Raw genomic sequence first — 25,240 nt, 5'->3', positions numbered from 1 at the left:
GTACGATTTAGTTCCAAGTTTTTATGAGAAACACCGATAGTAAAATTAAATTTGGACCGTTGAAATACTTGTAGTTTTTTTTTTACAGTACCTGAGCCAAATCCGATTTTTTACTTTGGACAAACCAAAAGAGTATTGAGCATAATGCAAGAAAAGTTTAATATTTATCAATTTCATGATTTTTCTTCTTGCTCTAATCCCTTGTCTTTTTTGGACAAAGAAAATAAATTAATAAAAAAGGAGAATACAAGGCAAGTATCCTGACTGCATCTAACCCAACAAAAAAGCCCCTTAAGTCCGATTTCAAATCGGATAGAATTTTCCTTCAAATTGAGTTCTAGGAAATGACATGTGTTCTTTTTTTTTTTTAATAGCACGTGAGTGCACATAATCTTTTAGTAAAAATTATTCCAACGTTATCTCTACTATTAAAAAAAAACATGCATTTTTCACATGCTCAAAAGGTACATCTCATTTTTACAGACTGTATTGGATGAACTTCCTCCAACTCATCTGTCAGATATCCATTGATATTGGCTATTATAATTTATCCTTGTTGGGAAAATTAGAAACAGCTGACCTTAATATTTCATAATTATCATGCCTATGAGGTCAACATCTAAGTTCCTTTTTCTTTTTTTCTTTTTTTGATTTATTTCTTTCTTATTTGGTATCAGTTGTAAATTATGACACTAACAATATCTATCGGCTATCTAAACTGAAACAAAGGGTGTTGAATTTCTATGATTAATTGCTGGGATTTCAATGAGTTGTTTAATTTAATGATATAATAATATGCATTGCAATATTGTATTAAAATATATGTTTAATTAAAAATAAATAAGTATAAAACATAACGTAAATTAGAATAAGACTAGTAGATATATGCACCTGGCCTGCATTATTTTTCTTTAAAGGAAACACAGTAGATTGGTTAATGTAGATATAATAACCCATCCGTTTGGGTTACATAATAACAGTGTAGTAAAAAACAATCTTCTATCAGAGCTAATAACAAATAATAATAAATAAAGAAATAATAATAACATTAATTATAGTAATAATAATATATGCGTTTTATGTCTTTTTCGTTTTCCTGTCAAACATTAGGATTTGATCTCAAGGTATTAACTTCATGGCAACAGTTAATGTTGCTCAAGTGGATCAATTGAGGCCAAAACGAGATCTAAAAGTGGAACAGATCCTAATACAATTTTCTGTTCTTTTCTTTTCTTTTTTTCTTTTTTTTTTCTTTTTTTTTTTTTTAGGCACACCCTTTAGGTTATGTTCAGTTGCATGAGAGGAAAATGGCATCATCTTCCTTATGTATCTCCATTATGGGTCGTAACTCATGTTCGCATGTCGAGTTCAAATCGTGTTGATACAAAAGTATAAAACTATATAAATTAACACCAATTCGATCCCTTTAATTAAAAGAGCCAGACCCTTGATCCCAATCTCTAATTTCGTGTTTGATTCATGTCAGTTCACGGATCGTGTCAAAATTACCGCCCTTGAATGTCACATGTTAGGTTCACATTGTATCGAAACATTAATATAAGATTATATAGGTCAATTCTAACCCGACCCCATCTAATTAGATGAGTTAAACTTCTTATCTTTAACTCGCTAATTTCATATTGAGTTTTAATTGAATTCGCAGCTATTAGTACAGTCTACAAGAAAATGGAACGCCATAGCAATACAAAAGCAAAATATTACCCATTGATGTTTGTCGTTTCAATCCTGCATGACAAAGATTACACTCTTACCTTGAAGGTCAATTACAATATCCCCTTCAGCAATCAACCCCATTATTTATTAGGTAAATTGCTAAATCCCCTATTTTCATCATACTTAAACCTTAAACTTACATGTTTATCTCAATATCATATGATTGCATGCTTTTTTTCTCTCCTTCATTATAAACATGTGAAAATCAGGATATGTCCAAAAATAAAAATAAAAGAGGGAGAACATTGCAATTAATCACAAAGCTTAGAGAGATTTTTATTCAACTTTAATGTTTGAAGGGACATTGCAAAAATTTCCATAGTTTAGGATTTATCCCTGAAGTAATGAAATTCTTTGTTCCTAAATATACATTAATCATTCTCTCACATAGCAGAACTAAACTGGTTGCAGAAAAACCAAGATCAAAGATTCCAAAGCAATAAACATGAGGGAAAATCAAAAAACCATAAATTTGTTTGCCGTAGTTGAACAAAAGGAAACTACTGGCTTTGAAATGACAGATCTTTCAACTGCTGGGGATCCACCTCCGATGGTGACCGAGTGAGCGCACACTGTGCAGTTGTTGTCTTTGGGAAAGCTATGACATCCCTGATGGAATTTGCACCCGCCAACAACATAACCAATCTATCTAACCCAAAAGCGATTCCTCCTGCACAGTCGAATAAGACTAACAAGTGAATTAAGATGTTTAGAAAAACTATGGTTGTCAATGCAAATGCTTAGACCACTCAACAGGTTGTACGTGAATCAAGATTTCTATGAGGCCAATTTACTCTACAAGAGCCCTGGGTACATCCGCAAAGCCCAAAGAAAGCAGCCCAATTCAAGCAGAAATTAATCAGGGATACCAGTTAAATGGTACTGCATTATACCTTTACTCTAAAAGACCCTATGATGTAACAAACTAATATCAGATTGATTTCACAATTAGAAGATTCATTGAATAAAAATGTGCACACATGTATATAGGCGCATATACGCATACAAGTGATGAACTGTAATTGGTAGCCATTATAAAGATTTTCATACCATGTGGAGGAGCACCCATGTCTAACGCCTCCAGAAGATAACCAAACTTTGCTTCAGCCTGTAGAGAAATTTATTACCACATTATTGGGTATGTTCAAATCTACCAGATAATAATTTTTAAAAAAAAATGTGAAGTATTTCAACTTCATTAAAAGAGCATGGCTCTAATCACTTTCATCAAGTCCTTCTAGACTTTAACCCATCCACAAAATTATAATTTTTTAGCTCAAAAGCGCGACTTGTCCTTGTTCAGAAGTTTTGGGTGTTCCTTTTTGCTATTCCAGGAAAAGCAAAAGGCAAGAGATATCTAAACCAAATCAATAGTCCAAATCAGGTCCATTCAATGATTGAATCAGTGCTACCTATGCAAAAACATACAGCCATACATACGTATATTTGTACATACATCCAGTGGAAGAATAGAAAGAAAATGTGCCACAACTAGACAAAATCCCAAGCCTTCTGACCCGTATGATAGTGTACTTACGAGAAAGCCACAGGTTTTAGTTTCAAAGTCCAAATCACTGGAGAGAGTACTAGAGGTAGAATTCAGTCTGTTTAATTGGATTAACGTTCTAATATATGCTTTAAGAAACTAATTAGACCCCAAATTGAATGATAACCAGTTTGATGATTAAACCCCAATATGAGGTTTCCATCAAACATAAATCAGGTAACACGGTTTTACAGGAGTAATCAATCACATGAATTTCTATTTGTGTACAATCAATTCATTTGTTGGCCTATTCTAAACTTCTTCAATAGTTAGGCTATTTACGAAAGTTCTGATTGTAACAAATTCTTGCCAGTGATACTAGCATTCACAGATACCATAATATTTGTGGCCCATATACATAGAACTGTTAATATGGAAAAGATCAAAGGATGCACAGACAACTAAGCAGCATCATTTGATCTTCTTCTTTTTTCTGAACATGCAGAAGAAGAGTAAGTTTGAGGTGAGTTTGGGGCTTATGCTTATGAGCTTCATCCCCTCATCTCCTTCTCTCAATCACTTGAGGGAGGAAAAAAAAAACATACACGGGAACAATTACATCAGGTAGACATAGGGAGATATTCAAATATTGGATTCGGAACAAATATCATCCAAACAATGGCCACAACAAAAAAGTGAGCAGAGCCAAATTGTAGTGGACAACAGCTCAATGGGTCTACTCACCTGTTCCAGGGAGATGCCAACAGTTTCCAAAACCTTTTGCTGTACGTCACGTTTATATATTCTCAAACTTCCCCCACCAATCTGATGGGAACATAGGAAACAGGAACAAAACACATTTAATTAACAGCAGGGAGAGAATAAATGTTGAAGGTTCAGGTGTGCTAATGCCAGAAAATAGAAAGAATAAAAAAATAAATAACAAATCACCTCCACTCCATTGTAAACCATGTCATAAGCTAAGGCACGAGCAGAGGCAAGATCGTCCATGTCTTCAGGATTTGGAGCAGTGAAGGGGTGATGCAAGGCCTGCAAGATATAGAAATTGAGCATTGAAATATGACATGCAACCATTCCACCATCACTTAATAAGACAGAAATCCTATCTTCAAAAATAACCCAAGAAATTATAAACATAAATAAAGTTGATCTGTTCATTTTATCTGAAAATTTAGCCACCAAGTTTCTTTAAAATAATATTTTAAAGAAGCACTAATAATCATTCCAAGTGAACGAACATCCCAAAACCTCACGACTTTCTTTTCTATATTAAAATTACTAAAGAAGAGAAAGCATGATCTACTGATATTGGACATAATATTGTCAGAAGCAAGGGATTGGTTTGGCCAAGTTTTGAGAAGTATTTTAAGATCTGTTTGGTAAAATTTTGTCAAAAGTGTTTTGACTTTTGGGTTTTTTAAAGAGTTTTTAAAAAAAGTAAAAATTGAAAATTGATTTGGTGGGGGCCACATTTGAGAAAAGTGTTGTATGTGAGGTCCACGAACGAAAATTTGTTTGGTAAAACTTTGAGATGTGTTTTGAGCAATATAGCGCTTGAATGAAACTTCAAGCACTCATTATAAGATGTATAGAAAGAAGCTGAAGCCCAAATGTGACAATATTTAAAATTGAAGTAATGTAAGTAGTCCATCACATCAAAAATCATTTGAGTACCAAAATTTGATACGATGACAACCTAGTCAAATCCTATCGAAATGAAAAAAGAAAAAGAAATACAGAATAGATTCATAAAGATCATGAAACAATCAAAGTAATGTTTTTCACAATGAAATTTTATAAATATCACTGGAATTGCAAGGCAGTATTACAGACATGAAACAGACCTCAAGCCTCTGCTCTGCATCGTTCCACTCAAACATTGGGAAATCAGTCACCCACAAAATTGAATGCCTGGACTAAACATCAGACAGAAAAATAAATAAACATCAGAGCAATCAAGAGAGAACTTTAGTTCCGTTTGTTAAAATTTTTGTTTTTTCTTCTCAAAACAAAATATTAACAAACAACCCAAACACAAAACACTCATAAAAACACAAAAACCAGAGCCCCATGATTGTTTAAATTCAAACTGGAGGGCAGGTAGAAACTTACATGGTCGACCAAGCCCAACTCATGGCCAACAAACGCCCTCAGACGATCAAGAGTTCTATTTACTGACACATGTTGACCCACTGCAAACAAGATAAGATCTTCTGGTCCAGCAGAGCATCGACTCAGCAATCGCTCTTTGTTTACAGGATCCAAGCTTGATACAAGTGCAGGAATTCCCTCAAGACCCCCTAAATGAGAATGTTAAAGCCATCAAGGATGGAAACCAAAATATCTCTTCATCTTCAAATATGCATAAGAAGAAGAAAAAAAAAATTCTGTTTACCATCATCCATGACCTTCAAGAAAGGCAAACCCTTGGCTCCAGATTTAATTGCTTCATTGTAAATATCACCTTTCTTAAGAGCTGTATTTGAATAATTTTTGGCACCTGAGGGAACGCATAGGACTTTGATAATTCCCCCACTCTTCAAGGTATCTGCAAAAACCCTGAAGGGGGAATCTGAGAAAATATCAGATACCTGCAGCTCCAATCAATAAACCCTTTCAATAAAGCCCGTAAAAAATGGAACTAGGTAAAGCATATGAAAATCAATTTTATCAACAATATACAACCATTCAGCCTTTGCATTAAGCTTATATAAGGAACTTTCTACAGCCTTAAACACTCACACAATCACTCTTAAAGGAATTTAGAAGCAACAATTGCCAATTTTGCAATATCCAGCAATTTAAGCACAAAGACAAATTACTTTACGGTTGCATTTGGATGTGAGGATTTAAAATCAAGGAACTTGAGTAGCAATTTTAGTATAAATTGCTTGATATGAATTTCTACATGATGCTTGCAAGCTATTAGACAAAACGCTCCTCCAAGTTATTTGTCTTATGAAATTTGATATAACATCTTATACTTAAATCAAATCGCAAAAAATTAAAAAAAAAAAAAAAAAAAAAAATCGATATTCTAAACAGAAATAAAATCTGAATTCAAATTCATATACAGGACTTAAATACATCAATAAATTTCATCAACACAAAAACATTTTGTGCTTCCATACCATATTCAAGCCATTTGAACTGAATTGAAATCCAGTAATGACAAGAAAGAGAAAAAGTACCATATACACTAACAAGTACAAAAGAAAAGCAGAGATGGAATGCAGGATGACCAGAGACTTTTCATTTACATGGTGCAGTAATAAATTATTGAATCCAAGATAACATGTACTATAACCACACTCAAGTTTGGTCCTTACAGAATCCTATTAAAGAGACATTTGTTTTTATACTAAATTCAGTTAGATATATAATACCAGCTGCATTATAGTATGGCCATATCAAATCTTATTAACGTGCTACTTTTTTTCTTTAAAATTTGACAGTGCAGAAATATTGTATATTATCTTGCAAGTTGTCTACTGTATAAACGGTTATAAACATTGTTATGTGGGATCAGGAATTGCTGCCGTGCTATATAAAAAAGTCAGGAAAGAGAATATTACATCTTTCAACTCAAGATCAAATCTAATATCTGGCCTGTCAGAACCATATCGACTCATTGCTTCAGCATATGTCAGCCTTGGGAAAGGGTTCGGTAGCTGGACACCTTTAATATCTAGAAAAACCTGCAATATTTATAATTTTCTAATTAAAGCTCATCATTACAGATACTAGAGAAATGCTAAATCAAGTATCTGCAGATATAGTCAACACACAATGCAACATAAGATATCGATGCATTAATTTCCTATAATCACGTGATCAGTTGGATGGACTGCCAAAACCAAAATGTTTCCGAAGGACTACTTGAGCAGATGTCTCGACAGGTTTCTTGAGGGGTGTCAATAAGCCAGGATTGGTCCATGCAAGCCTCGCTCATTATAAGATGAACCCGAGCGAAGTTAGGAGGCTCAAAGGTCAAGCCTAGTTGATATACCACGATCTCCTTTCATTAATTGATCACAAATCAACACTACAGTTCAATAGTTAAAAATTGTCAAATACTAGACTTGGAAACCATGTGACAAATTGATTGAACTATCTTCTATCCGACAACAATACCATTAGTTAGTTTAATAAAAAAATCTAACCTCCATATTGAAAACTAAGAATACAAGTTAAGCTTGACTCTAGAAAGATACTATTGACTAGAGCAATAATATTTTTTTTATTTTGGTAAGTTAGACAAGCATCTAGTGTGGGTTTTGAACCCACAACCTCACACTCCATTCCATTCTTGTGGGTGAAGTGCCATTTGAGCTAGAGCTCATTGGCAACTAAAGTAATAGCACTCCCTTGTTCATATGACAAATCAAAGCATCTACCAACATTCGCTTGAGATCATCTACCTCCCTTGTTGCATCCTCCATCCTCCCTCCTTGACCTATATTGGGGTCCTTCTCATGCCTAGGCAGGGAGGTTTTCTTCATATTCTTCTAACTCATTTGTTTCCCTCCCCTAACCTTTTCCATTCCCCCGTCATCTTGTTCTAATTTTTTACAAGAATTCTTCTCATGCCCATAAGAAAATATTTCCATCATCTTCTTCTAACTTACTTGTTAAACTTCAATTTTGGTGCTTGTCATTAACAATCAAGGAAATTTTCTATCCTACATCATACAAACTAACCTTTCGAATCAAATCTTCATTAAGCCTCAACATGTCCTCCAAAGGAGTGAAAGCCATTTCCATATCAAGCTGTGTGAACTCAGGTTGTCTATCTGCCCTTAGATCTTCATCTCGAAAACATCTGCAAGATGCATTGAATATTTGCTAAAATATATATAATGAATACCTTCCCAAGAAAGAAACAAGAAATGAAATGAAAACTATAGCGCCTTTCCCTTGTTTGTTAACAAAAGCAGAATAGAGTTCATTTTTTTCCTTCTTTTTCATGCGAGTCTTCGATAAAGAATGCACACCACAAAGAGCATGGAGATTAATGGAAGAAAACAGAAAGCTCAAATCCCATTTAAAACAAGTGATTTCTTCAAAAGCTCAAATCACATTTAAAACAAGCAACTATCATGTAACTATAAATACAGGGGCAAACAGCCAGTAAAGAAAAAATCACCTTGCTATTTGATAATACTTATCAAAACCAGAGACCATCAACATCTGCTTAAACAGTTGCGGACTTTGGGGCAAAGCATAGAATGTTCCTGGCTTCAAAATAGACATTAGAGTGAATCGACCTGCAGGTCATGAAGAAAGCATTGCAAGCAACAGATATAGAATATGAATATTTGTGATTCTCAACACAATTTGCTCATTCTATCATTGAAAAGTATCCCCAAAATCTGAAAGACAGATATTAGGCATTACATAGCAGAGGCATGCATTCAAATTATCTCTTTAACTAAACCATTTGGTCTACAATCATCCTGTATGGTTCTAACACCTTATTAGTAGAGAAACTCAAATCTTTGTCAAGCATCTTCAAGAGTAAGACTACACAATTGTAGCATTCTTTCATCCCAAATTCAAAAACAAAAATACAAATATCAGTTCATAGACATCTTAGCATCTTAGCTTCAATTCGAAAATACACATTTATGTGCAAATATAACTCAGACCAAGACACCCAAGGTAAAATGTTCAAGAAATGACATATTAAGGGCACTTAAAAAAATTACAGAAAACATAGTGGTGCTTTCAAAACACAAATCATTGGCAAGAAGCCACCATCTCAGAGACCAGATTGTTAATAAAGGTTAAATGCACTTAAGGCAGCATTCCATACTTTCTTTTAACAACTTTTGAGACAATGTTGGAGGCACTTCAGAGATTATGAATGTACAATAATGATGTTAGGTTATGGAAATACATCCAAGACTAGAAGACAGATCAGAGTTCCTCAGAGAAATACAAAAAATAAAAAATAAAAAGGATGACAATGGAAATGGATGAACTTATGCTTTGTTGACTAAATCAAAAGTGCTTTGCATACAGTGAATATTGCGGCAAGAAAGTATGCCCATAAAATTAGTGGCAGCTGAAAACATGTAGATACCTGAACTCTTGAGGGAACCAAATAATCACGTGCACCTTCTGGTGTAGATCTAGAGAGTATTGGAGTCTCAATCTACCTTATAACCATTAAAAAAGTCAATGATAGATAATAATCCAAAGATAGAGAAGACTTTCTTTTAACTTTTTGGAGAAGTGTCGAATCGATGTAGTGAAAACTAAGCACTCCTCAAGGACAACAGTAGACAATAATTCACAGGATGGTACCTCCACAAAAGCATGTGTGTCCTCTAGATATCTTCGAATAAGTTTAACCACCTTATGCCTCAGCATTATGTTGAAATTCATTTGATGCCGCCGCAGATCAAGACATCGATATCTGTTAACATGTAAACAAGTCTATTTAATCAATACAAATTCCAGAAATTTACATCAACTTCAAGTAGCACAACTGCTTCAGAACAAAAACAAAAACAACAACAACACTAGTACATTTAGCAGCTTCTTCTCATTCAAAACTCAAACAATAAATTTCTCTGTGAGTGGAGTTAGCCAGGAATTTCATTATGGTTCTTTTGATAGTTGGAACAACTCCTTGAATCTAGTAAATCACTAATGAATAATAACCAACCAAACAGGGCCCAAGAAATGAGATCTAACACAAAAATCAATGGTTAATTTACTAAGAATATAACTGATGCAAGTCAGAAACATCAGAAAACATTAAAGGAAATAGGGCTACAGACAAGTCAGGTTCGTTAGTGTTATAGAAATACCCATTACCCAACCCAATCATGTTGGGTTGAGAAAATGTCAAACCAATGCTTCCTGAAGCCCGTAAATACCAACATATTGCGCCCGTTCAGGTGGTTGGGTTAGGCCTGTCAGCTTGGCTGGTTTCTGCACAACATCTGAATCCCAAAAAGGTTGAGGGCCGGTTATGGTTTGGAAGATCAGTGGTGATGGTTTGGTGTTAAGCTGAGAGATTGAGGAGCATTTTGCCTTTGTGCAATCCAAACTCCAGTGTCTTCATCTCAGACAACTCCCAATGAACAAACCATAAAGAAACACACAGCTCCACAACCAACCACGTCCAAATTTGTTTTGACATTCAACCGAATCCCAAACAACTTCACATCTCACGCACCAAACATTTGATAAAACTCATCTATCTAATTCATGAGTAATTGATTAAAAATAAAGATAAATTGAGAGGAAAAAGAAACTCAGTTTCAATAAAAGTAAATTAATAATGTCAAGGCTTTGAGATTTCAGAGAGCCCTTGGCTTTGAACTTGTGCTTCACGATCTGAGACTGAACAACCGAAATTTGAGGTTCGATTTGAGAATGAAAGTAAGTGGTTTCAGGGGTGTGGGATGAGAACAAATGTAAAAGCTAAGTGGTTTCGAATCAGAAAAACAAAATGAGAACAGATGATATTTGACATGACAAACAGCAAAAAAAAAAAAAAGGAGAGAGAGAGAGAGAGAGATCTGAGGTTCAGTGGCTCAGCGAGCTCACCATTTTTTCTTTATAAGTAGCTCAGTGAGCTCACCTGTCCAATCATTTTACAACTCGTCTGATGTTATTGGTCGTTTTGGGTTCATTTGGGTCTATTTTCTAGAAACCAACAACCAATCCAATCTTGTACGATTATTCACATTCAAAACCGATGCCAACCACAAAGAGTTATATAACTGACCAAGACCTCCCGGTGTTGATCAGTTGGACGCAGAACCCTAAAAGGACTAAAGTATTACAAGTACAATGTGTGCCTGCAGAATGAAAGGTTGTGCTAAACATGAAAGACAAGTGGTCATACATCTGGAAGGCATAGTGCCTACTATAGATGAATCAGAAACCAAGATGAGAGTTTCAAGCCAGTTACCTCAAACGGATCTCCTCTTTAACAGAATCTTTTGCATCCTCTGCAGTAGTAACTAAGAATGGTAACTTCGATTTCACAGCATTTAATACTTGAACATGCTCTGCCGCAACCTGGACACATAGAAAATATCAAATTGAACTACTGGAAGGAGATAGTAAATAGCACATATGCTATGGAAAAATACATAGATGCAACCAAGTGTAAAACAGGTAAGAAGATTCCCGAAGCATCTTTCAAACCATATAAGTATGAAATATAAATAAAAATTAATTTCAAGTACGCTGCACTTTGATGTTAATGAGAAAGTAATTATACATGATAAAATTTACCTCTATAAAGCCAGTTTTCATTTTCTTGTTGACCGACTCGCTTGGTCGAGACCGAACAATGCCTTCCACGGCAACCACATACTCAAGTCTCAAGTCATTAATCGTTGAATGCGCATCAGGAAACTCATCCGGTAGCGTCGTAACCTAGAATTTAACATCATTAACACCCAAATAAATCAAATTAACAATGAAATAAGTTAGATTCTTATAGATAAAGCTCATAGAAAGTATTGCAATAACTGTTTGAAGTCTTTACTCTCTGAAGTCAAATTTTTCCTTTCTTTTCTGGGAAAATGCAAACAAAGACATACCTGAACGATACCGGAATGGTCGCGGAGATTGAGAAAGGTGAGGCCACCGTGGACACGGTGGAGCGCGACCCACCCGCAGAGGCGGACCCGTTTACCCACGTCGGCGGCGGATAGGTCGCCGCATAAGCCGTTCCGGCTGACCCACTCGAGAGCGTTGTTGTTGAGAGGCAGTGAGGATTTGGGGTTGGGAATGTGGGTGCCGGTGGCGGAAGCGGAAGCGGAAGCGGAGGCGGAGAAAGCGGCTCTGCTTGTGGGACGTGGTTTGGGGAAGGGTTTGAAAATGGCGCGGAGGAGAGGGAAAGGGTTGGAGCGGAGGGATATGAGAGGGAAGGCTCTGAGGAGGAGGAGCGACATGGTGGGCTTTTGGGTGAGAGAGGTAGAGGATTGGAGGGGTTTAAGGATTGGGTGAGAGAGGGGAGTAGAGCACGTGTGGGTTAGCACGTGCGATGAAACAAGAAATGATGAACCCCTGCACGTGTGGAGACTACTAAAAGCATGGTTTTTGTAAACTCATGTTAGTTAAAGTAGTTGATGTTAACTGGAGATAAAATGAAGTCAAGATCTTTTCAAGAGAAGTTAAAGAAAATTTGCAATGAGTCGTGGACTCATGGTAGAACATGAAGGGAGAGAAAATACTTGTTTGCTATTTCTTTTTTTTTCTTTTTCTTTTTTTTTTTTTTTTTTTTTTTTTTTGTTAACAACTTTTTTCCGTAAATCACTCACAAAAAAACTTAACACTCATTTTACTTTCATGTCACGTCAAAACATTTTTTTAACCAAAACACGGAAAAGCACCTATTAAAAAGGGTTATCAAGCACCACCAATATTCTTCACAATTTCAAATAGAGTTGAGTACCAATCTCATAGATATTCAACTCACACTAGCAATAAAAATCATTAGTTGTCAGTTTTTAAGCGGACCAATCGACCAAGGAGTTAATCACTAAATCAAATCATTTTCAGTGGCTGAACAAGGAATTCATCTTTAGGGGGCGAACGTTTGAGAATAAGATCGATCTTTGCTCTCAAACATTCGATGGTAGCATAGAAGCATATAAAATTTTGACAACTTAGCCTTTTTTCAATGTGCGTGGAGCCTATATATTCATTCTTTTTGCCCTTTGCTTCATTTTGGATGCCCATTTACTTCTGTAAACCCTAGAGTGAGAGAGAGGTGAGTTTTAGAGAGAAATTCAATTTTTTGAGGTTCCATCTTAGCTTAATCTCATTTTTGGCATTATCATTATCCTTGCATGCTACTGTTAAGCTAATATTTAGGTTCATTTTCATTGTATAGCATATTATCTTGTAGACCTAGGCTTGTAAGTTCACTTTATTGGGTTTTTATGTTGATTGATGCATGGGTAGACATTGGTTGAGGTTAGACATGCAAGGTTATGTTATTCTTGCATGATTAGCTTGACATTAAAGAGCCTAAGTTGAGACCCATGAGTTGTAATATCAGGGACAGTTAATGGGTCGGATATTTTTTGAATGGATAAAGCTTGCTTGCGTTACATGTTGTATCGTGATTGTTAAGTCTTTTAGGATCATTTAGGAGTGGTGGTTAAGCTTAAGGATAGATTTGGAAGTATTAAATATACTACTAAATATATTGCAGAACGAAAGAAGGAGAAAGGGAAGAGAGAGTGGAAGCTTATAAGGACTACATTGTATTTTTTTTGAGAAAATACATTGTATTGAGTAGTATATCAATTGTATATACAGAGACCTTTATTTATAGAGATGTTATAAGTGATAAGCAAGAAACCATAGATTAATTAAGGTAGGAAATAAACCTTAATAGGAAAAACAATAAACCTTGGAGAATAATATAAAGTACTTTAACAGGAAGAAAGTTCTTACAATTTTATGGATTATGACCAACACCGAACATTCGTACACGTTGGCCAAACGATTCATGACATGCTATAAATGGGCATTTAGGGCTTTAATTGCATGATTAAGGTTTACGTCGCATGATTACTATTCCATGAGTAAGTTTAGGGCTCCAGACTCCAGTGTAGGATATGTCTAAACTTAGTATGTGGTTTGTAGTGTCGTGAAGGTAAAATGTCCAAGGTTAAGGATGATTGCTTGAGATAAGTAAATGCTTATAGAACGGTTTAGTGTTTTACCGTGCAATATGTTGTTAGACTCAGCATCCCTTAACTTCATAATTTTCTTAAGTGATTATGCTATGAGCCTAATGTTTATAACTGCATCAAAACAAATAGTTGTTTATTAAATGATTTATGATTAACAAACATATAATTGTTGATCATTATCTACTGATGACGGACACATATGTATAAGGCCTTACCTATATGGTCAAGAGATTATGTTTATTGTTTAGCCTTCTATCTAATGGTTTTATAGTTTGGTCGGCGCAATCATGTTTGATTAGTGGTCACTATGGACAAACATTATTAGTAGTATGGGTCACTTGGAGTTAGACCCGACCGAGCTACTAGTAATGGCTTGGATGCGGTAACGTTTGGGCATCAATATTATATTACAAGCCCCTCAAGATAGTACTAACCTTATCGAGAATGATTTAGAGCTTGAATATACTATATGAATAAAAGTAGGGCTGGCAATTTTGACACGACTGACGACCCGACATGAAGTTAGCAGGTATTGAGTTTGGGCTTATAGACCCGATTAAGACCCGACTAAATTCGTGTCTGGCGGGTCCACGAGTCGACTCGCTAGACACATTTAATAAATGGGTCTGGTAGGTCAGCTGGGTCTCAGGTGACCCCGCTGACCCATTTAAATTTTTTTTTTAAAAAAAAAAAAAAAAACCTAAGGTTCGTCTTCTTCACTCTTCTCTTCATATCTTCACAGTTCACACACTCACACGGTCACACCCCAGCAACCGCCACTCGGCAGCTCCCCCCCCCCACCTAAACTACGACTGTATCTCCCTCTTCGGCTCCCTCTCCCTCTTGGCTCTATCTCCCTCTCTCATCTAAAAATCTCACTCACACAGTCACACAACTCACACCCCAACAACTGCCAGTGCCCCCCCCCAAACCAACGACTGTCTCTCCCTCTTCGGCTCTCCCTCTCCCTCTCGGCTCTATCTCCCTCTCTCATCGAAAAATCTCACTCACACGGTCACACCCAAGCAGCCGCCACCCCCCCCCCCCCACCCAAACCGGCGACTATCTCTCCCTCTTCGGCTCTTTCTCCGTTAGCCCGACTCAGCCGCAACTCAACGAGAGTTGTATTTTAACTATTGTTCGATGAGTACCTTTGTTGTTGAAACAATTTGTTGGTAGTTGGTCTAGTATTTGGTTATGTTGTTTTGAATGGATTTGGGTTTGGGTTGAGCTTGGTGTTCCGATTCAGATTAGTATGGAGGACAATTGCATTTATACGATGACACTTGTTGATGACGATTTAATATTGGGAGTACTCAAATAATTCTTTAAAATTTGAGTAAAATAATTCTTATTACGCAATTTAGTAAGAGTTTTTTTAAACGGGTCGGGTCAGACCGTGTCAGGTCATGTCTACCCGATATGACCCGATTATGCTAAACGGGTTAAGCGGGTCATGTCAGGTTACCCGGATATTTTTCGTGTCATAATCACGTCAGACCCGCTAATCCATTTCGCTAAACGGGTCGTGTTCGTGTCTTGGGTAATCGGGTCGCGAGTCTTAGCGGGTCCTAATCGTGTCTACCCAGTTGCCCGTTTTGCTAGCCCTAAATAAAAGTTGAGTCTTATGACTAGGTATATTTACATATAAAATTCTCACTTACATGATTTATGCATTAAAATCATATCGTGAATTGTCCCTGGAGTATGCTTGCTTTATCTAAAAATAAAACAATTTTCATTATCGGCATAGTAATAGAGACAATACTTATGAAATTTTGTAGAAACTCACGACATTCTTAATTATCAAGTTTATTGAATACATTTTGATATCTAAAGCTCATTCCATAATAAATTATGTGATAATTTGCTTACAAAGTTATGGGTTTTTAAGCAGTTACTTTTGAATTTACGTGTGAAAAAGTGTAAGTGTCTGTATCATTACCCTTTTGGAATGAGGTGTGGCCGTGTGGGTGGGTAAAAGAGAGGACTCTTGCACCTTTTTTGGTGTGAAGTGTTTGCGGGCGCAAATGAATTTTTTTAGAATGTGTTTTTTCCTTGTTAATTACCAGCTAAAACATGTTGTTTCTTTGTTTATTTATTTATCAAAAAATAAAACAACTAAAATGGGAAAAAGTATGAGAAATCTTAAACTTTTTCCTTCTCCCTTTCTAATTTTATATTTTCTATTGTGTTTCTTATTAATGGAATATGTCTCAATTCCAACTGTCCAATTCCAAAAGCCAAACCTTTAACATAAATAATAGGGCATATTTTTAAATTTAAGAAAAAAAATGCTGAGCTTACATATAAATTTTACAAAAAAAAGCTTTTACAACATGATGTGACACAAATATGATTGAGTTTCTCAAAAATTAAATTTATCTAATTTCTAATCATGTTGTGCCACATAATATTATTAACTTTTTTTTATAAAATTTATTTGTAAACTTAACCTTCCTCGTTTAAGAAATTATGGGCATATTTTGAACTATAAGACCAAGAATGAAAACCAAACATCCTAATGATCTAAGATATTTCTAATATGGTCTCTAAAGGGTAGTTCAATCGAGTCAAGATTATGCCTCATGAAGCGGTAATCTGTACCTCGAATCCTCATCCTCCTCTTGTGTGGACATGTCAAAAAAAAAAAAAATTCCAATATGACCTAATAGATAGATAATCGTTTAATAATATATTGAATGAATATTCTTTTGTACTACATTTTGTGGGTTAAACTTTCAAACCAAGTAAAAAATAGGTCGTTCTTTTTGAATCGAGAAACCATTAATGAATTCTGATTTGGAGTATCAATCATGCCATTAATGAAATTTGAATTCTAAGATACTTTCCAATATTTTCCATTTCTGTCACAATGAAAGTCAAGAAATATATTTTATCCATCCCATGCCACTGGTAAATATTATTAAATCCCTCATTATGCAGCATTTACAGCTTTAGCCACAAAATTAGAGTTAGAGATTGTCAACGGCTACTTCTCACAATCTAGTTCATGATCTAACGGCTACAAACCTTTTCTTCCCCTTTTGACTATTCAAATATTTTCCCCAACGGTCGAAAAAGCCTCCCATTTAAATTTCCAAACTCCCCTCACTTTGAAAACTAGCCGTTACATCAAATCCTCCACCCCCCCCTCCATATTTCTCTCTAATTGCAATCGTTCAAGATCCTCACGAAACCTTGCCTTTCTTGCTACAGATTTTATTTCTTTCTCTCTGGTTTTCTGAACAATCACCAGCGACCCATTATTGTTCTCTGAGAAATCCATGGCTGCGCCTTCAAACAAATCTTCTTCTACACCAACAATTTTAAGCCGAGCCAATTTCAATTCAAGAAACTCAGAACTTAGCAACCCCATGAGAAGGAGTTTCAGTGGGAGCCCATTTACGAAACCCTCAATTGTTGCAAACCCGAGAGGCTTCAATCCTAATACTCCGGCTAATAGTCCTTCAGGTTCGACTCACTCTCTTTCACACGCTTCATTTCTTTCTTTTCTAGCCCCCTTTACGATAATGATATTTTCTGTTTGGCTGCCAAGAAAATGGGAGAAAATTGAATAAAATGCCCCTTTACGATAATGATATTTTCTGTTTGGCTGCCAAGAAAATGGGAGAAAATTGAATAAAATGCCCCTTTACGATAATGATATTTTCTGTTTGGCTGCCAAGAAAATGGGAGAAAATTGAATAAAATGCTAGGAAAAATTGATTGCCTATGTTTATTTGTTCGCTGGATTTTCAAGATAGAAATACATGAAAAGGAACCTTGCTCTAATATTGTGTTAATCATTGTCTGTAAGGTTCTTCTTTCCATATCTTATCGGTTGGATGGGAAATATCATTTTTCAAAGAAGCAATTTTTCTGTTTTCTTTATTTTTCCAGGAATGGATCATTTTTCCTAGGAAATATTTTCATTTACAAGAAATGGACCTTATTCTGTACAGCTTAGTAACAAGTTCTTTATCTATTTTCTCAAAAATTTCTCAGCAATTGAACAGTCAGGGCTTAACTATGGTGTATTCGGACTTCGGTTTATTTATAAATAAATATATATATATTATTTATTTATAGTATTTTCCATGGTGATTGTTGCAGATTTTTCTCGAAGAAACTCTATGGGGAGTCACGAGGACAAAGAAAATACAAAAGACCAGAATCCAACTCCGGGAAAAGTCCGATCACCGGCGGCTTCTTCTAGGGGCGGAAAAAATTTCATGTCCCCAACGATCTCAGCGGTTTCCAAGATTGCCGCGTCTCCAAGAAAGAAGATACTGGCTGATAGGAACGAGCCAGCTCGGACTTCTGTTTCGCTCTCCAACGAAAAACCATTCCGGTCGGTGAGATTCTCTGATGTAGTGGAACATATTGATGATGATGCAAAGGCTGATGCTGGTTTGCAAGAGAACAACAAGATTGAGGTCTCCGATGATGACAAGAAAGGAACTTTTACGGCTTCTTTTACTTCGGAAGAATTGAGATGTGAGGAGGTCCTTGATCCAGAGACTGACACCGACGAACCGGCGATTGTCACTGACGACCCAGATTGTGTTAATCTTGACCCGACATTCAAAATTAGTCCAACTTCTTCGTGTTCGTGGTCGTGTCCGACGTCCACCTTAGCGCCTCTTGATGCAGACCCTTCAATGCCTCCCTATGATCCCAAAACCAATTTCCTCTCTCCGAGGCCCCAGTTTCTTCATTACAGACCAAATCCTCGAGTTGAGAATTATCTCAACGAGGAAAGTGATGGCAGGCGACTCGAGGAAAGCTTTTCCGACACTGAAGTTACAGAAGAGACACAGTCCGAGGATTCCCAGAAAGAAAACGACGATGTTTCTTCAGGTGAAATGGTAGAAGAAGAACAAGAAGAAGAGGTCCTTGTGTTGTCTGAGGATGTTTCTGAGCCAACCCCCATTAGTACTCAATTGCCAAAGGAGACTGTTGAAGCAAAAGAGAAATCCAAGCCACAGTTCTTTACGAGATCAAAGTTCATTGTGCTGCTTTTGATTCTCTCACTAGCTGGTTTATCAGTCTCAGTTACAAAGTCTCCAGTCATTGCTCCCTCTGTGCTTAAAGAGTCCAGCTTTTTTGAGATTTATGATTCATCTGGAATTGCTGAATCAGCAAAAGCAAATTTGGATGGCTTTGCTAGAAATTTTTGGCTGTGGTATGCTAATTCTATCTCCTTTGTCTCGGAGCTGATGCCAAATTTCAGAGGAGTGCCTATTTCGGTTCCCCTGCATTATTGTAACTTGACTGCTTTGTCAGTGGATATACCCCTTGATGGGTACCTTATGTTTGATCAAAGTCGTAAAGAAAATGTTCATATTGAACCGCTAGAAGAGGAGGGTCAGCCTGAGCTTGAAGTGGATGAGGACATTGGAGAGGCTTTTGAAGGATTTGATGACCCAGAATATGAAGGACAAGTAAGCCAAGAAGAGATTGAAGAGATTTCAGAATCAGAGGAAGTGCTCCAACAGGCTCAAAAGGCTGAGGTTATTTCAGAATCAGAGGAAGTGCTTCTTCAAGCTCAAGAGGCTGAGGTTATTTCAGAATCAGAGGAAGTGACTCTTCAGGCTCAAGAGGCTGAGTTTATTTCAGAATCAGAGCAAGTGCTTCAGGCTCAAGAGGCTGAGGTTATTTCAGAATCTGAGGAATTGCTTCTTCAAGCTCAAGAGGCTGAGGTTATTTCAGAATCAGAGGAAGTGACTCTTCAGGCTCAAGAGGCTGAGTTTATTTCAGAATCAGAGCAAGTGCTTCAGGCTCAAGAGGCTGAGGTTATTTCAGAATCTGAGGAATTGCTTCATGCTCTTGAGTCTGAGGTTATTCAAGCAGAAAATTTAGAAGCGAAGACGACCCAGGAAGAAGTTTTTCTTGCTGATAATGTAAACTCCCAGGAACAGCCAGTTATGGTTTCAAAGGGTGAAGAAATTCAATCTGAAGTTTCAAATGGGATGATTTCATTTGATAAAATGGAGTCTGTCAAAGTAGATGAGAAGAATCCTGAAAGCTCAGAATTGGATGATGCTTCAGCAGAGAATCAACAGAGTTCAGAAGTTGGGGAGTCTTCAATCAATGGGACAACAGATAATAATATTTTTAGAGAGACTGTGCTGGGAATTGCTTTGTTGGTTTTGGCCTTTATTGCAGCTACAGGTTTCATCTACATGAAGAAAGGCAAACAAAGCACAACCCCAAGTGCTGCAATCAATGTAGAGCAACCACTGTTGACAAAGAAATTTGATTCCAGTCCAATGTCAGTGAGCATTGAGCATAATTTCCACGAGAGACGACCATCTTGGCCGACCGAGGTGGACATGGTTGGAGAATCATGTCCTTCGGAAATGAGCAGCTTTGAGAGGAGCATCTCTTACAGCAAGAAAGAACTGAAAGGAGGAGGGGGGTCAAGTGAAGCTCAGAGCTTTGAGAGGAGCACCTCTTACAGCAAGAAAGAACTGATGGGGTCAAATGAAGCTCAGAGCCAGGAGAAGAGGAAGCCCAGAAATAACTATAAGAGGGAATCACTTGCCCCTTCTTCCTCAGAGTTCTCCATGGGTTCTCCTTCTTATGGAAGTTTTACCACTTATGAGATGGTTCCAAGCAAGCATGTAAGTATTTAATTGCCATCCTTCAATTTTAACAGCAAAGACTAATTTGTATGATAATCGTATAGCAGTCAGTCTACTTAACACATAGAGTCGTGCTCATATATATCTTGGTTTTGTTGGTTTGTCAGGGACATGGAGACGAGGAGAATACTATTATTACTCCAGTAAGGCGCTCAAGTAGAATCAGAAAGCAAGTCACTTCTCCATGATGACCAGACTACTAGTTTTGTATTATTTTCTGCTCTCCATTGCGTAGCTGCACGCAATCCTATTGTGAATTTAGCCACTAATTTAGTAGCTTTTTCTAGTTTGATTGGTTGTAAAACTCTGTCATTGTAACCTCTACTGATCAGTAGCTACTCTGTTTCTAATTCAAGATCCTTCTGATTTTGAGCCAGGTAAAATATTGCCTTGATTGCCTCTTTCAATCTCAACAGATTGTTCTTTACTTGTTTTTTTCTTTTCTAACTAGAAATTCCAGATTTGTCAATTATTGTTTTAGGTGTTTTCATCATTTGGCCATCAATACCTTCCAAGGAAGGATATTCACCATGCCAAAACAACTCCCCTGGCCTTCCATTGGGACTTCTGTGAAGGGTCTGTGTGTGTGTCCCCGTTCAAGAAATTCACCAATTCATTAAAATTGGCAGGCCTCTTGTATATCAAGCAGATAAATACAGTCCAAAACTTTTGCCAAACAAGTCCTTTGATACTTAACAGCAACAATCGTCACTCCTTTGGTTAATACGTGGTATCCATGGCTAAATTCACAATAAATTATATGCAATAGTGCCTTGTGGCATAATATCTACCCACTCTTTGTAGTAAAGATTAACATAGTAAAGTATTATTATTAGAAAAATAAAAAGATTTATGTTTTCTTTTCTTATCTTTTCCTTCAAAGGACGGAATATTACAAAGTAGGTAATTTCAAGGACATTGCCTTGGGACAAAAAAGAGATACCAATCAAGAAACAGAGAGCCCCCTCATGGCCAATCAGGCAACCAACTAAAAGAGCTATTTTTATTTTTATTTTTTTCATGTCTTTTCCTTCGCTAACCTTTGAACCATTTATTTTGGATAGCAAAACACTAACATTCACATTGATTTAGGGTTGGTTTGGGTTTGCAATTTTAAAAAATGCAAATTAAAATTAACAATATAAAATGTGCAATTTGAAAAAGTGATTTTTAAAAACTCGACTAACCATTCTGCAAATTCGTGACTTGACCTTTAAAATCATAGTTTAGCCTTTAAAATTCAGGGTTTTCAAAAAAATACCTCATTACCTACGATTTGAAAATGCAAATCACACTTTTCAAATCGCAATTTTTTAAAAAATGCAATCTCAAACAATCAATTTTCTACAATTTAGTTTAAAATCGCACTTTTTGTTTATGAAATTAAAATTGCACCTTAGCAAATTTCTTCATCAACTGAAAAATCACTTCTTTAGTTTTTTTTTACTATTTAAACCATCTCATTTTTCAAAGTACCTATATTTCAATCTCTCACTATTATTTATTGAACCATAAACTCATCCCAACCACCGAAGTGAAAAACACAAAGTTAGTGCAGATTGACAATATTGATCCAGACTTATCAATTGTCAAACAACCTAAAGATGAGCAGCTTATGTTATCCCTTAATATAAAATTAGAAAAAAAATCTACGATTTATATAAGCAAGTCATGGGTTACTTATTTAAAAATGCGTGAATTTAAACCAAAATCACGATTTCACATAACAAATGCATTTGCAATTTTAAAATTACACTTATTGAAACCTCAATCCTAAATGGACGCTTAATTAGAGGGCAATGTTTTGGGGAGAGTGGGGAGCCCATCATACTAAACCTAAACTTAGCAAAAAAACAAAAAAAAAAAAAATACAACCAAAGGGAGGTGGGGGCAGTGGCACCTCAGGGGTAGCCGCCTGCCCAACCCATGGGGGTGTCCGCACACCACCCCAAATCTGGTTGGTGGTTGCCTGCGAGCTACCCATAGGCCATAGGGTGTCCACCCGCCACCCCCTGCAACCCTAGAGGTGGTCGGGGGTGGCCGTGTGCCATCCCCATGGGCCAAGGATGGTGGCGAACCGCCCCCACCCCTTATGGGGTGGCCACACTTGGGTTGCTGCCACCCTCTGAATTTGCTTCTTTTTCTTTTCTTTTCTCTCTCTTTTTTTTTTTTTTTTTTTTTTTAAATAGTAATAATAATTAAACTTGATATAATCAAATGGTTGTGTTTATTTTTCTTAATGTGTTCCATGTCACTTCTTTATTGTTAGGCATAAAGGGGTGGGTTTCTTATTGAAGTTACTCTCTTTTTTTTTTCTTTTTTTTTTTGGGGGGGGAGGGGGGTAGGCGAAATTTGAACTTCATACCGAGAAAATTAAATTGTAAAAGTTAATAAATTAAGTTAATGCAACATTTTTTTTTTTTTTTCACAAAAAGACATAAATAACATTAGGAATAAATTTCAGGCTAGTTTGATGAGTCGGGGTCATTAAAAGGTGGCCTAGCCTGAGCTTGTTTGTTAAACCATGATGAAGATCATTTGGAAGACTTTGGATCGATGGCTCTTCGGCAAGCTTCATCGAGCTTCTTCAATGAGCTCAAGCTCAATCTTAATACCAATCTTAACTACGTTGCTCATTGCAATCTCTCGATTGCTACTTTTCTTCTTCACACCTTTATCATTTTGTTTTTTGTTTTTTTGTTTTTTTGTTATTTGTTTTGTATTTTTTAAAGCGTATTTGTTGTTTGGTTGCTAAAAAAACTTTGGAAAATATACGATTGCCATACATTTGGAATGTCATGACAATGAATTTGTTTTTTTGCAAGTATTGATCTAATTGCTAATTTTCACTAACATGTCACCTTAGTTGTATGGTAATTATATAACAATTTATTAAATAACATTTGTTGATATGAAGAACATCCATAGTGACTTTAGGCCACCGTGTAGGGGGGAGTTCCACCAACAACAAAAAAGGAGGCATTGTTAGAAGGTGTTGGTCCAGAGAACAGAGGCACTCCAACACCTAAGTTAGTAAAAACCCTAGCTGGAAGGGTAAAACTAGTAAAAATGAGTAAAAGAGTCCACTAGAGTGTGGTAGTGCGTGAGAAAGCAGCTCTGGTATGCACTCATAGTAGATGTTTGTCAAATTTTCTCTAGTTCTCCATCCACCTTGTCATATGCTGGAGGACCAACTTGGAGAATGAGTCTCCGCTACAAGCCACCAACTAATCAAACCACAGTATGACATCTCCGTCAAGACTGATTGATGATATTTCTATATTTGAATCAGTAGGTGTGTGGTGATATTTGAAGAAAGAGTAGAGATTGCTAAGCGTCAGACATTTACAATTTTTTTTTTTTTTAATTAAAGAAGATAAACATTAAAGAGGAATTCAAATTTGAGATATTAGCATCAAATTTGAGACATCAGCACCAAATTTTGGATGATTGAATCTCTTTTGGGTGATACCATCCTTAAAGGGTTAACTTTCCACCCCTAGGTTTTAGTTTTGAATTCAAAAACAAGTTTTGAGGCATTAGAAACTAAATATTAATTCATAAAAATTTAACTAACAAAAAAAATACGAAATGGGGGAAGAGAGAGAGATTTCTACGAATTTTTTTTTTTTTTTTAATAAAGCCACATCAGACTTTGGCAGACACTTGTCTGACTCTTGGCAGCCAGATAACATGACTCTTGAAAAAATGCTCTGCTCTCAATATCCATCACGATTAAGGGTGGGCGCGGGTCGAGGCAGGCACGAGTATCGGCCATTTCCCCAACCTGCCCCACACCCTATAGGTTTGGAAATTTCAACTTGCCACCTGAGCACAAGGAACAATATCCGCGCAGTTTCGGGTATTGCGGGGCGGGGTAGATCGGGGCAGGTTTTGCAGGTTGTCTGGATTTCTTTCTTCTCCTCTGTTTCTTCTCCTCCGTTTTCGTCTCTTCTGCAGATTTATTTTCTTCCTAAACAAACACGACCCAACAACAAAATTCCAGAACACAAAATCAAATCTTCTGTTGAGAGAAAAATCAAACAATACAGAGCAAAAACCCTAACAAAAAATCCTTAACAAGAATCAAGAACAAAATATCGTTAACAACAAAAAACCCTAACATTACAATATAATCAAACAATACAAATCAGACCGAGGGGTGATTCGGTCACGAAGGTCAATATGAGAGCCAAGAGAGAGAGAGAGAGACTTGGGGCAGATTGCGGAGGCTAGGTCAGTGCTTCTGGAGCAGCGAGAGAGAGAGAGGAGCGACAAGAGTGAGAGTCTGAGAGAGTCAAAGTGGAGTGAGGAGCGGCAATGCCGGCAAGAGTGAGAGTTGAGAGACGGAGAGAGGGTGGAGGGGAATAGGAGATGGAGGTGCGGCTGAGGAGAAATGAGAATGAAAGAACAAAGAAGAATCTAGATTCTAGGGTTTTTTATTTATTTATTTTTTAAAAGTTTATTCACAGGAAAAAATCACTAAACCCGCAACCTGCCCCGCCCCACACAGGTTGGATAAAATCCAACCCATACCCGCAAAATAACACTGAAAATTCGTGCAGGACGAGTCGAGGTGGCTTTGTGGGTTGGACGGGTTTTTGCTCACCCTTAATCACTATAGGTCTCCATCATCTTAGTGTAGGAATTCCAATTTTATATATAGAGCT

At 36.6% G+C, this 25,240-nt stretch overlaps 2 protein-coding genes across 2 annotated transcripts; one reads left to right on the top strand and one right to left on the bottom strand.

Annotated features, from left to right (window-relative positions):
* Positions 1 to 1,985: 1,985 nt before the first annotated feature.
* LOC132179307 (tRNA synthetase class II (D, K and N) family protein) lies at positions 1,986 to 12,187 on the bottom strand. Its single transcript, XM_059592012.2, has 15 exons — positions 11,812 to 12,187; positions 11,501 to 11,644; positions 11,172 to 11,281; positions 9,551 to 9,662; positions 9,327 to 9,398; positions 8,388 to 8,479; positions 7,943 to 8,063; positions 6,817 to 6,939; positions 5,637 to 5,832; positions 5,354 to 5,541; positions 5,086 to 5,157; positions 4,172 to 4,270; positions 3,965 to 4,045; positions 2,785 to 2,842; positions 1,986 to 2,404 (listed from the first exon to the last, which is right to left on the bottom strand). The coding sequence occupies exons 1-15, from the start codon at positions 12,163 to 12,165 to the stop codon at positions 2,235 to 2,237; spliced, it is 1,992 nt and encodes a 663-aa protein (XP_059447995.2). The 5' UTR covers positions 12,166 to 12,187; the 3' UTR covers positions 1,986 to 2,234.
* Positions 12,188 to 17,060: 4,873 nt separating this feature from the next.
* On the top strand, positions 17,061 to 20,995 carry LOC132178647 (uncharacterized). The gene is made up of 3 exons (XM_059591126.2): positions 17,061 to 17,394; positions 18,037 to 20,549; positions 20,678 to 20,995. The coding sequence occupies exons 1-3, from the start codon at positions 17,208 to 17,210 to the stop codon at positions 20,756 to 20,758; spliced, it is 2,781 nt and encodes a 926-aa protein (XP_059447109.2). The 5' UTR covers positions 17,061 to 17,207; the 3' UTR covers positions 20,759 to 20,995.
* Positions 20,996 to 25,240: the final 4,245 nt, after the last annotated feature.

Source organism: Corylus avellana, chromosome 4, assembly GCF_965113065.1.
Source record: "Corylus avellana chromosome 4, dhCorAvel1.hap1.2, whole genome shotgun sequence".
NCBI lineage: Eukaryota > Viridiplantae > Streptophyta > Magnoliopsida > Fagales > Betulaceae > Corylus > Corylus avellana.
This window is presented reverse-complemented; position numbering and strand designations above follow the sequence as displayed.